Genomic DNA, 17,050 nt, shown 5'->3' with positions numbered 1-17,050 from the left:
ATTTTTAGAAAAAATTAAATACTTGGTAAAATGTGGAACTTCATGAATAAAAGCCAATGAAATTGACACAGTATATTAATATGTAAGCATTCTTTTTAAAATAAGTATTAGAAAAACAACTACCAAGAAAATACAAATTATAATGCGAGTAAATAAGCAAATGAAATACTTTTTTTTGACCAAGACAAATAAACTACTGAAGATTCTTTTACATACAAACAATTCTTTTTCTTTTGTTTATTTAACATCTGTAGCAAGTTTAAGATAATCTATTCTGATGCCTTCCTCAGGGCCAGAAATCTCAAGTTAGGCTCACTCTCTAATTTCTAGGCCCCAGACTCAGACCTTTTTCTCATTTCTGATGAAATCTTAAATAAGTTTTTTCAAGGGTGTCAGATGTTCTATTTCTTTATTTTTTAAATAAAATTTTGATAGCTTTTGTTTTTATGCCACTGACATTTCTCAAGGGGCCCTTCCCTTACAGAAAGCAATGCATTATAACAAAGAATTTTTAAAAAGAGGAAAATAACAGTTCAGCAAAACTAGCTAATATATTCCATCTTCCATCATTTACAAAAAAAGAGGGAAGTGAATTAGCATTCTTCTAAAACTACTTTTATGTGCATATGTATATGAAAATGTGCTTGGACACATAAACTTGTATTTTTAAAATTTTTATTTGGCTGAAAATAATTTTTCCATCTAAATTTAAATCTGTCATTGTATATCTGTAGTTGCAACATTTGAGAGCAAGATATTAGTAAAAACCTATATTTCATACAAGATAATTATTTTAACATGAAATAACAATGATATTCATTTATTCTGTGGTGCTTAAGAGTTTATAAAGTATTTTCTTAATTCTAACCACGTGAAAGTAGATAGGAAACAGATGATTTAAAACAGCATTTTCTCCAATGTTCTTTCCAATAAAATATCATCGTGAACCTGATTGATCTGATTCTATATTTCATATTCTACTCCATTCCTTTAGGGGCCTGGAAATAACTCTGTTTCTAATTAGGCTATAATGCATTCATCATCCTTGAAATCTCCAACCTTGTTTAGCCCCTTGGATATAAATATATCAAAAAATTCCATCTGATTCTTGTACTTTCCAAGTCCCTTTTGCTGGTCCTTCTATATTTTAACAGTTACAAATTACACGGATGTTAAAAATTAGCACAAAATTTAAAAGCATATACAAGTCAAAATTACTAAAGTTATGACTCTTTTGAACTAATTCACTAGTCCACCTCTGCCATTATTTTAAACTTAGTAGAGCATGGTCTTATTTCATATCTGACAATGTAGAAAAAGGCAACTATTAGACACTTCACTCAAATAACGCTGAGTTTATCTAGTTCATTCCATGTTCTCTTTAGGATGTGGAAGTTGAGATCAGAATGATGAAGTGATTTTCCCAAAGCCTGAGACCAAGAAAATGGTAGGGCTGGGATTTGAACTCAGATCTTCTCCTCTCAAAATACTACAACAAATTTGCTGTTTTAAAAATATATCATTTCCCCTTTAAAAGCTATAAATAGATGATTTAAAAATCACCATAGCCTTAAATAACAAAATTTAGTTCAATGGAGAAGAGTAACTCAAATTATTTATCACTTATATGTGTAAAATGAGATTCCAGCAAAAAGAAAGTCCATTTCTGCAGTCAGCAGAAGTACCAGAGTTGGCTTTAAATTTGTACAATCCAAGGATCAACTACGACACCTCCTGGAAGACATTGGAACTGCATGGACATTTTTTTGGGGGGGGACATTGTTTTGTTCTTTAAATAGTCTTACTCCCATGTAAATAGCAATGAGGTTTAAAAACAAACAGAATAAACACACATTAAACATTGAATAATCGATCTCCTATATGGTTTTGGTACTTTGAGAATTAGATGAATTATATTACTCATATGTGGTGCTTAAAAAGAAATATTACATAACACTTGAATTCTGTAAGATTTAGAATAGTTTTAATGCCATTTATTTTTAAAATAGCAAGATCATAAATGGCAAATATTTTAGCAAAACTTTCTTCTATGTTAACAGAGAATATTGTGAAAATTACATTCCATATTGAAACAAAATAATTTTCTATGGGTCATAAGGTCATTAAACTGATGTATTTCAAAATACAAAAGAGAAATTTTGCAACTTGTTTTATGTGTTACATTAAAATATACAAGATATTCAAAAACTGTAGCTGATTGTTTGAATTTACTACACTAAACCTATGCTATATAATACATTCTAAAAACCATTGTAAATGGAATTTAATCTTTAAAAAAAAAATTTAAGGTGAGCACCCAGATTAAAGATGCACTTTTAGAACTTGAAATTATTTGTTGTGTGCCTATTGACCAGATGTGATCACCATCGAGCTCTTTCTCATTTTTAGGAGCATAAATTAATGACTGATTCATTAGCAAAATTTAGGTTCTTATTGGTGAACATAATTCTGCATCAGAAAATAATTGTGAGATCATTTTGCTTTAAGTGGTAGCCATATTTGATAAGGAATCTTCTCTTGGCCTTTACAAAACCCTAAATATTTGTGTGTGTGTATGCATGCATGCATGTGCCTCTTGTGTCTCTGTGTGCATATATATATATACTCCAATTCAAAGTTGCTAATTTTTTATAGTTTTCTTTCGGTAACATGTACCTGGCCAGAATATTATTTCTATGTCTTAAGTAGCATGGAACTAAAAGCTTGACTCTGTTTCATAATTTCTTTTCATATCTACTTTTTAAAAAGTGATGTGAGACAGAGCAACTCATTATTTTTCTTTGAGAATCACTCCTGAGAACTGGATCGAAAGTATGAGATATTAGCAAACATAAACCACTAAGGGTGAGATTTAGCTTACTGCTATATGGAGCTAGAGAAGATGAAGCTATCCACATATTGGTGTTGAGTTTCTCCATTAACACCATGATTAGCATATTCACATTTTTCATTACCCACCACTATCTGCTAGCTTTTATTTACACTGTTATTAAACAGATATAGATTTCTTGGGTCATGTTCATTTTTCTTATGCAAATTACATTCGATTTTGTCTGGAAAAGTTGCCAGGCATCCTGTAAGAAATAAAATACTTCTTAGTCACACTACTTTGGACTTGGTTTCCTTAAGAACAGTTAACTTGCAGAATAATAAGATAGTCATAAGTCATATGTCATTGTTCATTTGGTGAGGCATGTAGAAAGAGGCATAAGAATCATATTTGAGTGTGCAGAAAAAAATTCTAGTTTCTACTTTTAGTTCTACTGCAAACTAATATGAGTCTGAGAAGGTTAAGTGGTTATTATTGCTGCTGCTGTTTTGTTGTTGTTTTCCTATGTACAAATAAGCAGAGCCAAACGTGTAAAGATTACTTTCCCTCCATGTTTAGGTAGGGGTGTCTTTCAACACTGGCACTATTGACATGTGTCTTTGAAACACATAAAGCCACCTGTTATATTTTTAAAACCATTTAAAACCATTTTCCTTCTCTCTTCCTCCTTTCCTCTCTCTTTTCCTTCTTTCTTTCTTTCCTTCCTCTTCCATCTTCCTTTATTTTTCTTTCCTTTTCTTTCCTTTCTTCCTTTCTCACTCTCCCTCAATCATCTCTCATTATTTAACTGATCTATAAATTGCTTGAGATAGAAAGTCAGATTTATAGGACTGAGTAGAATTGAAGGTGTAATAAAGGACATGATATGGATTTGCAAATAATCTGCCCCACATAATCTCAGATTTGAATTTATGTACTCTTTTATTAACAAATATGCTAGAATAATTAGCTAATTTTAAGGGAAAGTTAAAAATATCCAAGGCATTTTTCCCAATAGTCTGCTCAACAAAGATCTCTATTGTATACTACCTTGACAAATTTTAAATCCTTTGTGTATTCTATGTGAATTACTACATAATTTTTACTAAAAATTTTTAATGACTCTTTACTTAGATGCAGAAAAAATTCAAATGGAAGGTTGAAATACTACTAGAGAAGAGTAATGCCAAAAGAATTAGGGGAAACCATGTTATTTCATAGGGAAGTAGAATTTATAGAGTAGAGTAGAGGGAAACATTAAAGATTATCTAATTCAAACTCCTCATTTGACAGCTTTACCTTCCATCATCTCGGCTGCCTTGGTACATCTGTGAAGAGCGAGAAGCAACATTTACTTGTGACATAAAAGTTGGAGAGATATTTACTCCTCTGAGCTGCTGAAAAGTTATTTCTGCATTGACACTACGGGGATTATTTGTCATACTTCCTGAATTCTTCATTTTTCTGTCTGAAATACAGAATTCATGTTGTAGAAAAAATAAAAACAATTATTGCTTTTGCATGAGAAGCACAATATAATTATTTGGTTAGCATTATTCTAGATAAATTAACTCTAGATGACATATTCTCAATACATATTTTAATATACTTTTACCACTTGGAATATTATTGTGCCATAATAAGTAATAAAAAGGACAGAGTCAGATAAGCCTGGGAAAACTTGTATGAACTAATGCAGAGTAAATAAAGCAGAACCAAGAAAATAATTTAAGCATAACTATAATATTATAAAAGAAAGATATGTGAATTTTAATTAATTCAATGAATAACCATAGTTGAAGAAGACATCCCACCTCTTGACAAGAAAACTATTTTGTTAGTAATGAGACCAACATCTAATTTAGCCAATGGGGAAATCTGTTTTTCTCAACTATTTTTAGTTATTATAAGAGAAAGTATTTATTTTTTGTTTAGGGGTAGGGATAGTTATGGGAGAGTAGTTATAGTGATGTCCCGCTAAAGAAGAAAAGAACATTAATGAAACATTTACAAAATATGCTGAAAAATATGCTGAAAATATGCTGAAAAAAGTAGAGCAAAGTTTAGAAAAGAAATATGACAAGTAGATCAGTATGGGAATTTCTGTTAAATTTATTATATACTTTTAAAAACTTTCAAGCTATACATAATTGAGATTCTGTTTCACATGCAATTTTCTTTTTCTGTTTTTCTTTGTATATATAAATGATTGTGGTTTTTGATGGTTGCCAAGTTCAAAATTTTAAAAAGATATAAATGCTGACAAAATTATTTTCCACCTCAGATGACCACCTTTGGGGCAAACTATTTTTGTAAACTGGTTTTAGTAATGTCTTGTTAGAGGTCAATGCTACTGGTAAAAACAAAACAAAAAAAGCTGTCCAGCTGCAACTAATTTAAGGGGTGCTGAAAGATGGATCTAATTTTCCTTCTACATATATCTTTGATCCTATTCCCTCTCATGTCTTCCAAGCAGATGTCCCCCACAATCAAACTCTTATGTATTGGCTCCTTTTCTGCTGTCAACAAACATGTCTATGTCTTTCTGGCCTTAAAAAGACCCTCATTGGCCTTATCACACTTTCAAGCTATCCCACTTTCACTTCTCTTTCTCACTTCTTAAACTGGTCATATGGCTTATGTGGGTTATCATGCAACTGAAACCGGTCCCTCCGAAGTTACTCAATTGGAGCACCTGCTCTCATCATCTTTGCTGATGGTCATCTTTTCAGATGATCACTCTCTCTCTGGGTTTTAATAACTTTGCTCTCTTGATACTCCTTCTCCCTACCCGACCACTCCTTGGTTTCTTTTGCTATATCATCTTCCATTCTCTGAGATTTATGGCTGTGGGCTGCTACAAGCTGTCCTGGGCCCTCTCATCTCATCTCTTAATACATTTCCTTTCTGTGATCTCATTACTTCACAGATTAGTTATCTTTAAGCAGATAACGCATAGGTTTAACACCCTCTCTCTCCTGAACTCCAGTTCTGTCTACTATCTATTAGATATTTTGAATTAGATGACCTATAGGCACCTTGGATTTAATATATTTAAAATAGAATTAAATGATCTTTCACCTAAAATCAGCCCCTCTTTTGAACTTGGCTGTTTATCAAGGATGCTACTACACCATCCGAATCTATATAATCTGTCCATATCTTCTCATTCCTCCTCTTCCCACATATCTAATTAATTGTTAAGTCTTGTTAATTTATCCTCCAAGACATCACATGACCACCATTCTATGATTCCAACCCCAATGGGCTGTTGGAGGAACCAAGGGAGGAACCTTGGAGAGCCCTTTCTCTTTCCTACCTCAGATCCCTGTTGGGACTTTCCTCTGCCCAAGCCTGCCCAATGCCCAGATCCCACTGGGCTGCCAGAAGGCTCAGCAGAGGTACCAACAGACATGGAGAGGCACAATTCCTTTTGTTTGGATGCTAAAACCAGGTGGGAACATAGAGCCACCGTTCTATTCTGTTTTGAGGCTCATCCCTACTTCCTGATAGTCATGGGCTGAACTCTTCCAACTTCCTAGTGATGGGAAAATCTATTTCTATATCTCCTACTGCCATTTGATTGATGAGTCATCAACCACAATCCTTTCAGTAACATGGAAGGAAACTGAGACTTACCCTCTGCATGTAACTGCATCCTATGGATCATGACGGCTTATCCCCTATCCTGGGTTACAATCTAGATACTCCAAGTATTTCTAAACAACACTGTCTACCTCATCCTAAGACTCCTTAGGACTCTTCATCCACTTTGCGGCTGAGCTCTCCTATATGTGTTCTCTCACAATTAAAATGTGAGCTTCTCCAGAGCAGGGATTATGGCCCTGTTCTGTTGTATCTCTGATGATTAGTGCAAGCTTTTTCATTCATTCACTTTTTCATACATTCATACATTCTCTGTTCAAGTTCTCAGCTACTGCCTGAATTATTGGAACAGCACACTTATTGATCTCCAGCCTTAAGTCTCTCCCTCACTCAATCTAAATTCTACATGGCTGCCAAAAGTGAGATTTAAAGCGCATGTCACTCTTCTGCTTAATGAACTCCAGTGGTTTATTATCTCTAAGATCAAATAGAAACGATTCTGTTTTGCCTTTAAAACTCTTGCACTGGCCTCAACTTATTATATATTACTACCTCCCCGACGCCCCTACTTTACTTTTCAGCCAAATTAATTTTCTAGTTCTTTACAAAAAAAACCCATCTCCTTTCCCTATAGCCTCTGGACAAGCCTCATACCTGTGACATACTCCTTCCTTACTCTTACCTTTTAGAATCCTTAGTTTTCCTCAAAAGCACAATCCAATAGCCACTTCCTAGGGTGGAAATTTTCTTGATTACTCCAACTGCTTACACACCCTCCCCATCCCTACTCTTGATTTTATTTTGCATAAAATGGTGAGGCCAGTCTTTATGAACATTCACAGTGTGCTTGGCCAATGCAATCTTTACAGAGAATTTGGAGTGATCTCTGATGTTCTGTAACATTTCAGTTTACTAACCATGTGGTGAATACTGAGTCTTTTTGCCTATTTCTGTCAAAGGTGCCACCACACAAACCATGCTTGTTATCCATCCTTATCTTTTTACATCAGCATCAGGGCTGAGGTGAATTCAAAGGTTAGCTAGGGTCTTGGCTTTTTTCTTGCTTGGCCATCTTCCAGTTAGACAATGGTGTCATAGTTTTAGTCTCAGGTCCTCCCACTTAAGGCTGACATGTGGCCTGTGAATATAGACTTCAGAATTTTTTTCTTAGTCTTTTTTTTTCTCTATCTTTGCATTTATCCTTTCCTGTTTTAGGTGAAAGAGATCAGAGTTAGCTTTGAGATTTTGAGCTTCAAAAGATCAATAGAGTCCAGGAACTGAAGTCCATGCTAGGATTTGCTAGAAGCTAGATGGAGAGGGGGGAAATCCCAAGTGACTTGCTCAGCCCAGTTCAGTAGTATTATCTATCCATATTGGTCGTACCAAGTTTGGAAGTGAATATGATGGGAATGAATGCTATTTTGAAACTATGCTACTGGAACTCATTCTCCCCAGTGACTGAGGACATAGAAGATAGCTTATTGTACAAGTATTGGCAAGGAGAGACAGAGAATATTTATGCTTTTATTCTTGCTATATCCCATTGTAAAAACTAATTAATGTTAATTATCTTAAGGGAACTGGGGCACTAAACATTGGCAGTTAACAGTGGGACAACACACTAGAATGGGGGCTTGAGCCAAAAGCAGTATAGATACTCCAAGGCTACTTGGGTGGATCTGAGCACCTCTAAGGAAGTAGCCAGCCTTGCTCTGGGACAGTAAGTCCAGAATGCTTCTATACTTTTATATATCAAAGATTTAGAGCTATAATAGGCATGTGTAACTAGAAGGAACATCTAATACAATTTCTTCACTTTCTAGTTGAGGAAACTTGAGGCTTATGGAGTGGTTTAGTGACTAGCTCAAGGCCATGTTGTCTTTCCAGATAGAATATAAGTTGCTTAAGGGAGGAATTATTTTATATTTAGCTTTGTATTTCTAGCACTTAGCCCAATAGCTTATAATAGTAGGTCTTTAGTGTTTTGTTTTGTTTTTTGATGGATTAACGTGGGCAATCATGGAACATTTGTGTGAGAATTGTTTGAATTCTTATGAAGAATTCAAATCCTTTATGCCTATATAGCACTCTTTGGCCTGATACCTAGATTAGGTCTTTCTTCACTCTTCAGACCCTGTGTGCTTCTGATCTCAGAATAAGTTTATAAAGTAATAGAATCTTAGAGTTGGAAGAGGTCTTGAGAGGTCGTCCAGCCCAAAATGGACCTGAACAAAAGTCTGTACAACCTATCAAAGAAAAAGGCATCCAATCTTAGTGTGAAGATCTCCAGTGAATGGGAAACCTCCTTAGGAAGGAGCCCATTCCATTTTAAGGAATTTTTCCTTTTATAGAAGTGAAGTTCCATCCTCTGGAGGCAAGCAGAACAAATGTAAAGCTTTTTGCCATGGGACAGTACTTGAAATGCAGACAGCTTTCATGACCTGACCCAAATTTTTTCTTTTCCAGTCCTTAACTGGCACCATCTCAAAGTCCTTTCCTGTAATGATGACTTTCTTCTGGATGCTCGCCAGCTTATCCATATCCTTTTAAAAAGGGGGTGACCAGAACTGAAAATAATATTCAGATGTCATTTGAATAGAGTAGGTTCAGTAGGACTTTCACCTAGATATTATTCTTCTCTCAATGTATCCTTAGATTGTATAAAAGTTCTTTGGTCATCATATGACATGGTGTTTCTCACTGACCTTGCAGTCCACTGAAACTCAAAAAAATTTTTTTCTCAGATGAACATTCTAGCTTGTCCATGAAGATCCTGCCTTATGCCTGTGAATTTGAGTTTTTTGAACCAAAATGTAAGTCTTTGTATTTATCTGTATTTAATGAAATCTTAATACATTGGTCGAGATACTAACACTACTATTGCCTCTGACCTTCTAGTAAGGACATCTATGTATAACTAGCTTCACCAGTTTAGACTTTCACAATAAGCCACAAGCTTCTGGCCCCTAATAGAAAACATTCAATTTTAGTTCTTTTTAATTTTTTTCCCAGTTAAGGAGTTTTCAGCTTATACCATGGAAGGCATTAGCCTCCACCCAAAATTGGGCAATGCAAAGTCATGAAGCATACATAATTGTCCATAGATACAGACCCAAATTGTGAGCAAATGTGGTCCTCTCACATTCAGATGTTTGAATAGAAGCCCAAACTCAAGCATTCAAATGGATCACAGGATCATAATGTAAAGCTGGAAGGGTCTTTGGAAGTTATTAAGTTTAATTCCCTCATTTTATAGATGAGGAAATTGAGATCCAGAGAGGTGAAAGGGCTTGCCCAAGGTCACACTGGGAGGAAGAATTAGTCAGGATCTGAATATGGCTCACCTCAGAGAGGTGAATAGTTTCCCCCCAGTGATACATAGCACAGCTCATCTATACCTCACTATCCTGTATAATTTTCATCCTTCTGTAAGCTTTCTAGACAGCATCGACTCAACATGCTATGGCCCTGCTTTTCCTTTGTCTGACATCATGAAAATACCACAGGAATGCATGGGCTTTCCACTTGTTATTTTTCACTCTCGTCATGTAAACAGCCAATATCCCCCCACCCCAAACATGAGCTTCTTTGATGATAACCTTTATTGTAGTTCTTTGTTATAAATTCATATTTATTAAATGCTTTTGCCTGTTCACACCTACCATTGAGTTATTTCCAGAGTGAAATGTGAGTGATTTCAATTCTTTGACAACTATGGTATTCCATGACTCACATCCATACTATCCCATCAATTGACTATTGATATTAAAAAGGTAACTTTTTTTTTCCTGAGTGAAGCTTGGGGCATTAAAATTGCTGTAGGGCAACTGAGTGGCACAGTGGATAGTGCAAGGCTTGGAATCAGGAAGACTCATGTTCCTGAGTTCATTTCTGCCTCAGATACTTACTAGCTGTGTGACCCTGGGCAAATCACTTAACCCTTTTTGCCTCAGTTCCTCATCTGTAAAATGATCTGGAGAAGGCAGTATCTCTGCCAAGAAAACCCCAAATGGGGGTCACAAAAAGTCTGACGTGACTGGAATGACTGACCAATAACAAAAGGAGTTGTTTACATTTTTCCAGAGGCAATATCTTCCTTCAGTTTAATTCTAGGACCAACTCATCCACTTTCAATGTCTGTCCAAGTCACATGTTCATTCAATTGCATATCACAGTTTGGATAACAGGCATTCTTCATCTACTTGATTTTTCTTGTGTGGCGAGGCCAAACTCGCATAAGGGTCTATGAATCTTGTCTAGGAGGCTCTGCAGTGATCCAAAGCTTGATGTAATAGCACAATGCCATCCATAAATTGAACTTCGGGAGAACCTTATTTTCTACATGGAATCCTTCTTCAACTTGCATTCTGATCTGGATTTCCTCCATAACCGTGGCGAATACCTCAGAAGCATACATCTCCCTGTCTTTATCACATCTCAGTAATGAGAGGGTTCTTGAATAAGGTTATCTTTCGTTTCCATCTTTCATGGTATCTTGCACAAATACAACAAATTTCAGAATCTTCCAACTTATACTGCTTGTATAAAACTTGATCAAATATAAAATGTTCAGCAGTAGAAAGTACTAAGTACCTTTAAGAAATGGAAGTGAGATTTTAAAAAATGAAGTGTTTCATTACACTCACCCTTATTACACTCACTGGTTAAAATATTTTCATTTACAGGAGTAAATGTGAAGTCAGTTCCGAAGTAATGGCCAAGTCCTTCATGCAGAATTACATTTGTTATCTTTATGGGAGGAGCTTTCACTTGGCCATTTTGTCCATAGTCCACTGGAGAGCTGGCAACAGGAACAAACTACATAATAAAATGAAACAATTAAAAATGCCTCATCTCCCAAGCTCTGGTTAGTAGGTTTAGTCCTCCCTACAAACCTATGTAATAGGTATTTCTGGCCCTAAACTTTTAGAGAAGTAGAATTTTTGTACTTGGGCGGGCTGAAATTAGGTAACAATTTCCGACTTCTTTCATGTCTCAACAAACTTTATTACAGATTCTATTTTGTAACTAGTCCTACAGAAAAATACACATTTTCTGAGACTGACCATCATCCCCACTCTCCCAGCGACTTCTGGATGAGAGTTTCTCTTCCATCTCCATAGTAAAATAGAATACTGAAATAATATGTAGGCTGTGAAATTTTCTTCTGAAATATAAAAGCATAAAAATATATTTACATTAAGATGTTTTAATTTCTTCCTTTCTCATAGGGCCTTAAAAACTACAATAGACTACAAATAACAAATCTGAAAATTTTTTCTGTTTGTCCACATAAATAATCAAAATAGGTAAAAGTTCAGCTCTGCTCTAAGGAACCAGATAAAAACAATCTTCATCTCTGCTTAGCTTTTGAAGCCTTTTAGAAACTGGCTCCCACCTACTTTTCTGTTGGATAATCTCCTTTCTTTACTCTACAGTCCAGTCAAACTGGCAATTTTGCTGTTTCTCACACATGACACACTATCTTATCTCCTGGCTTTTAAAATGGCTATCTCCCATATCTGGAATGAACTCCTACCTCACCTCTATTAGAATTTCTAGTTTTCTTGTAAGTAGCTCAAGTGACACCTTATTTTATTATCTGTATATACGTCCTTCCTGGGTGTCCTCTAAAATTTCGTTTTGGCCTTCTACTTGCTATTTATTTTGTTGACTTCTGGTCCCATGAGTTTAATTATCCCTATATAAATGACTCACAAATCTATTTCAGCCTGAGTTTTTCTTCCATATTACCAATGGTTTATTGGACACTTCAAATTGTATATTTCACAGGCACCTGAAACCCTGCAGGTATAAAACTTAATGCCACCTCCCCCCCAAACCCCACCATTTTCCTCTTCTAATGTTTCCTATTATTTGGGGGGGGGCAACAGTACCATTCTTTTAGTCATCCAGGCTCATGACCATAGCATTTTGCTTGACTCATTCTTCCTTGCTCCACATGTCTAATGACCAAATCTTGTTTTTTATCTTCACAATATTTTTCTTATACTTTCCCTTTTCTTCACTCACACATCTCCCTACTTGGTTCTCCCTGTCTTCTCTTACCTCTTCAATTCTCTCCCTTTTCCAATAGCTTTAGAAGCGAATGGACACATCTGACCATATCATCTCAACTAACTCCAGGGACTTCCTGGGATCAGGTTTCTTCTCCATTAAGTTTTTAAAGTTCCAACCTCTCTTTCCAACCATATGATATGTTACTCCTTTCTTTGCCCTCTTTGGTGTGATCAAAATAGCATTCTTTCTGTTCCTCATACACTATCTGGAATGTGCTTGTATCTTACCTCAACTTCTTCAGGATACCTTATTTCCTTCAAAATTCTGCTTAAGGCATGAAGGTTTTCTGATCCTCCCTCCTTGAAATGCTTATGCCCCTCAAGTTATCTTGTAGAGATTAAAAAAAAAAATCCGTGCCTTCTGCCTTAGAATCAGTACTAAGTGTGGATTCCAAGGCAGAAGAACAGTAAGGGCTAGGCAATGGGGGTAAGTGACTTGCCCAGGGTCACCCAGCTAGGAAGTATCTGAGGCCAGATATGAACCCAGTACCTCTCATCTCTAGGCCTGGCTCTCAATCCAGCTGTCCCCCCCCCCCCATCCCAGTAGATATTTTATATGAACTTGTTTATCTCCCTTAAAGGACTATTTCATTTTTGTCTCACAGTAGATACCTAATAAATTCTTGCTTGAGTTTTTTTGAACTTTGGTAGAAAAGAGGTTTCTCATAAAGATAAAACTTTACTTGCCTCCCTCATTTCACTAAACTGGCAATCTTTATAATTTTAAAATCTTTCCAAATAAGGATCAATTTTGAAATAAAATGTTTCCTATATCAGTTTGAAAGTAAATTTATTTTTTGTGCATGAGCAATGTGTCACAGATAAGTTATTTGTGAATATTTTCACATGTGTTATCTTTGGATATCATACTTTAAAAATCAACTGCTAAATAATGCATCTTTTTAGGGCAGGTTGAGATTTATGTAATCTTTCCTATAAACAGCTCCTGGTGAATAAACTCCCTCCCTCTAAGCACTGCATATTGGCAACTGTTCTGCAACTTGTAGAGTTCAGAGTCCCTTGAGTTATGGAGAGGTTAAGTACCTGGGATTACACTAGCCAAATGTGTTAGAAGTAGGGCTTAAATTAATCTATTCCTGACTATAATACCAATTGTCTATTAATTACATCACAACGTCTATCAAATATGTATCATATTAGAGATTCTATTCCCAATATTCGTCTATCAATAAATATATGGGATATCAAGTCCAAGTCCTTGACAATAAAGACCTAATCATTTTCAATTTAAGTAATTTAGAAATACAAAAAAGGGACCTATAGGTAAAAGAAGTTTTAAAATGTTAATTAAAAATAACTTAAAATAACAGGGATAAATGATTAAATTTTAAGCTGCTAGGCATAATCTGCAAAAAAAAAGTTACTGTTAGCTCTGGGAATCACCTTGTTCCCTGGGGACTCCTATCCTTTTGTGGCTCCTGAAGAACAAGGGTGTTTGGATCATAACCATAATAAGTATACATAAACCATACTAAGTACAACTCTTAGCCTATATAAAAATAACAATGTTGTTATATTTAGGTATTCTTTTAAAGGTAAAATTAAGTAATTAACTCATAAACAGCTTATAACTCTAAGTTGTAAAGGGTTTGTTCTGCTTGATTCTCTTCTCTATATCTTGAACAGTGATGAAAGTTCATCCTCCTCGATATGAAGGAATCTTAACCTCCTTCCTCTCCCAACACCCTCTCCCTACCATAAACCAACACACACACTCACACCATGTTATTCATATTCCAGCTGTCAGCTGGAGATGAGTAGATAAAGAATTCTTAAGGATATGCTCCATGTGGCTCTTTTCCTGCCTGTCTAGTCCATGCCACCTTTTTCTGCTAGAAGGACACATGCAGCAGAAAAATAAATCATCATGGGCCTTTCTTTCACCACAGAGTTGGAAGAGGAGAGTCATTCCTTACCTCTTACAATCACCTTTCACTGGGAAAATAGCAAACAAAACCAAGTGGCTTGGCTAAAGTTAAACCACATGTCACCAGAAATGATCAAACTACGTTTGAGAGCAACTAAACAAATGTTAGTAAAGAAACTATAAAGCCCATCTTAGACACAATTAAAACAAGCATTTTTCAGACTTTCATTTTATAAAGATTTATACTTTTAAATAAAAAATTAGAAAAGAATAATAATCATTACTGAATTTTTCCTTGTTTGGGGTTCAGAGAAGTGAAATTCAGCTCTTGCTCTGTCATCATAATTTACAGCAATTCCATCTAACATTTGTAAGTTAGGCAATCGATATATCAGCATATGTCGATGTGAAACTTTACGAGAAATCTGAGGAAAGGTAAAATGACAAGTAATCATTTAGAGTCATTTTCAGTTAAAAATTTAATCATGTTAGAGAAGCAGATTTATCCTACACATCAAAAAATGAAAACGAGTTAACATGTTTTCCAAACGGCAGAAGCGTATTAAAAGTTTATTGAGCTCAACAGTTTAATTCTGAAACTTCTTTTATGCTTATATGAAAAAAATTAATTTCTGAAAATGTCATTGAAGTTGCCATGTAGAGTCCTGGGCTCTCTTGGAAACATCTGTTTTAGTAAGGATAGGGCTTATCAATTTGCTGTAACCCACCCTTCACTCTCACCCTGCTTGGGGAGCCTCATGGTGGTGACTAGAAAAAGAATCAGCACTATCAGGGAGGGTGAGGGCTGTCCTCAAAGGGAAACGGATGAGAAGACATTGGTAGTCTTGCCCTGGCTAGAACTGGCTGTTCATTCCATTCAGACAGCTGTGATACAAGAAAAGCCAAGGTCATCAGCAATCATAGGTGTTTGCCAACAACCAGACAGTGAGACTATGAAACCTACTGAGTTCTCGTTTACACCAGATCCTTCAATCCAGCTCCAGCGACTTGAATGGGCCACAACCCTAGAAGGATTTTACATGGAGTTGAAGTGGAATGGTGAGGAAGCAGGAGTGACAACAAGGGGCAGTTGGAATGTTGGGGGCAGGGACTGCTGGGAGAACAAATGGACTTTGATTGGAGTGGAGTTCTAAAACCCTAGACTGAAAGCAGCTCCAATTCCCATCTCAGGATTGAAAATGCATCATTTTCTGAGGATTTCCATGTCATATCCGATGCCCACATTGACTGTGAATTGATCCTGTTTCTCAACACTGTGTGGAGCTGCCTGAGAAGGTTTACCCTGATAGGCAGGCTGAGTCAGTCCTGAAGACAGAAATATTTCTCTCTGTGCCAGCTTTACCTAAATAACATTTGTTGTTTCTTTAATATTAGATTAGGTTAGCCAGCATAGGGGAAACAATAAGACAGAGAAAGCTTCCAGGCCAGTCCTTTTGGTTGTTGGCCTAAGCTGAAAGGATTCATCATCAATGTGTGTTTTAGCTTAGGGAACTCCTGTTTGACCTCTTCCCTAACCTCCCCCCTGTTAGCCTATCCCAAATAAATAGTTGTTTTAATTAGCAGTCAGATCTTAAAAGGAAAGAAGGAAGGTTGGTGGGTGGAGATCTGATAGGGGAGGAGGATCTCTATCAGATCCAGGTAAAGTCAAAACCTGAATGGAAAGTCATTGATCCTCCTCCAGCAAGAAGTTTGATCAGAAGGGGACCCAGGGGGTTAGGTTTTGCAAACTGACCAGCTGTCCATTCCCACTCCTGTAGTGTTCCTAATCTGGTACAGACCTCTGCTTTTACCTGTACCTTGGAGGGGGGGGTTCCCAATCAAACTAACATTTGTACTATCATCCCAGGGGTCTCCTCTCCCTTTTAACAATCCATAGTTCTTTCAGCAGCAACTGATGACCAGCCCTAAGAAGTTATCTAGAGGAACACCATGGGAAAAAGAAGGGCACAGACTGTGTATATCCCAGAATCCCTTGGTCTTGATTCTGTGTGTGTGTGTGTGTGTGTGTGTGTGTGTGTGTGTGTAAGGGATTTGGATCAAGGAATAGCAGTTATGTGTCAGATATTTAAATATTTTATTTATGGATTATGCTCCAGTTATAAGCTATTTACTGCTGGACAAGAATACTGCATATATTATACCAGCATGTATATATATCTACTTTCAGGGAAAACTAATTCCATTTATGTCAAAGCCATGTGACTAGAACTTATTGAAAATTCAACCTATCTAAAAAGAAATTGGAATGAACCAATGATTATGGGCTCAGAGCTCATTTTGCTTGGAAATATCAAGAAGTCCACAAACCCCTACACAAAATGGCTTTCCTCATAGAGGAGGCACCAAAGGATAGCAGATCTGCTACCTCTCTACTACAGAGAGCATGGTTTTAATTAAGCACTTCCACCCCAGGAAAGGTATACACAATGGTCAAGGTGAATGTGGCATTCTTTGGCACTCTGTGCTAAAACTATAGCAAGTCTGCTCCATAGCTAACACACTTGCTATCATTTTAAACTTTTTCCTTACTCACTCTTTTGATCTCATGGCTTTCTCTGAGACTTGGCTCCCTCCTGATGACAAAGTCTCCCTCATGGCCATTCCTAGCACGAGCTGTACTTTTAC

General features: G+C 36.2%; 1 protein-coding gene across 6 annotated transcripts in view; it reads right to left on the bottom strand.

Annotated features, from left to right (window-relative positions):
- Positions 1–659: 659 nt before the first annotated feature.
- Positions 660–17,050, bottom strand: part of LRRC9 (leucine rich repeat containing 9) — a 126,700-nt gene continuing 110,309 nt past the window's right edge. For 4 of the 6 annotated variants that reach the window (XM_056810838.1, XM_056810837.1, XM_056810840.1 and 1 more), the window contains exons 30-33: positions 14,689–14,829; positions 11,083–11,254; positions 4,130–4,298; positions 660–3,095 (exon numbers count right to left, since the gene is read on the bottom strand). In XM_056810838.1, the coding sequence (XP_056666816.1) occupies positions 3,059–3,095; positions 4,130–4,298; positions 11,083–11,254; positions 14,689–14,829 (519 nt within the window). In that variant the 3' untranslated portion in view covers positions 660–3,058. Of the gene's footprint in view, positions 3,096–4,129; positions 4,299–11,082; positions 11,255–11,502; positions 11,604–14,688; positions 14,830–17,050 lie in introns of those variants that run through there. The other 2 variants (XM_056810842.1, XM_056810843.1) reach the window with 2 other exon arrangements.

The sequence above is a fragment of the Monodelphis domestica genome, chromosome 1, assembly GCF_027887165.1.
Source record: "Monodelphis domestica isolate mMonDom1 chromosome 1, mMonDom1.pri, whole genome shotgun sequence".
Classification (NCBI taxonomy): Eukaryota; Metazoa; Chordata; class Mammalia; order Didelphimorphia; family Didelphidae; genus Monodelphis; species Monodelphis domestica.
This window is presented reverse-complemented; position numbering and strand designations above follow the sequence as displayed.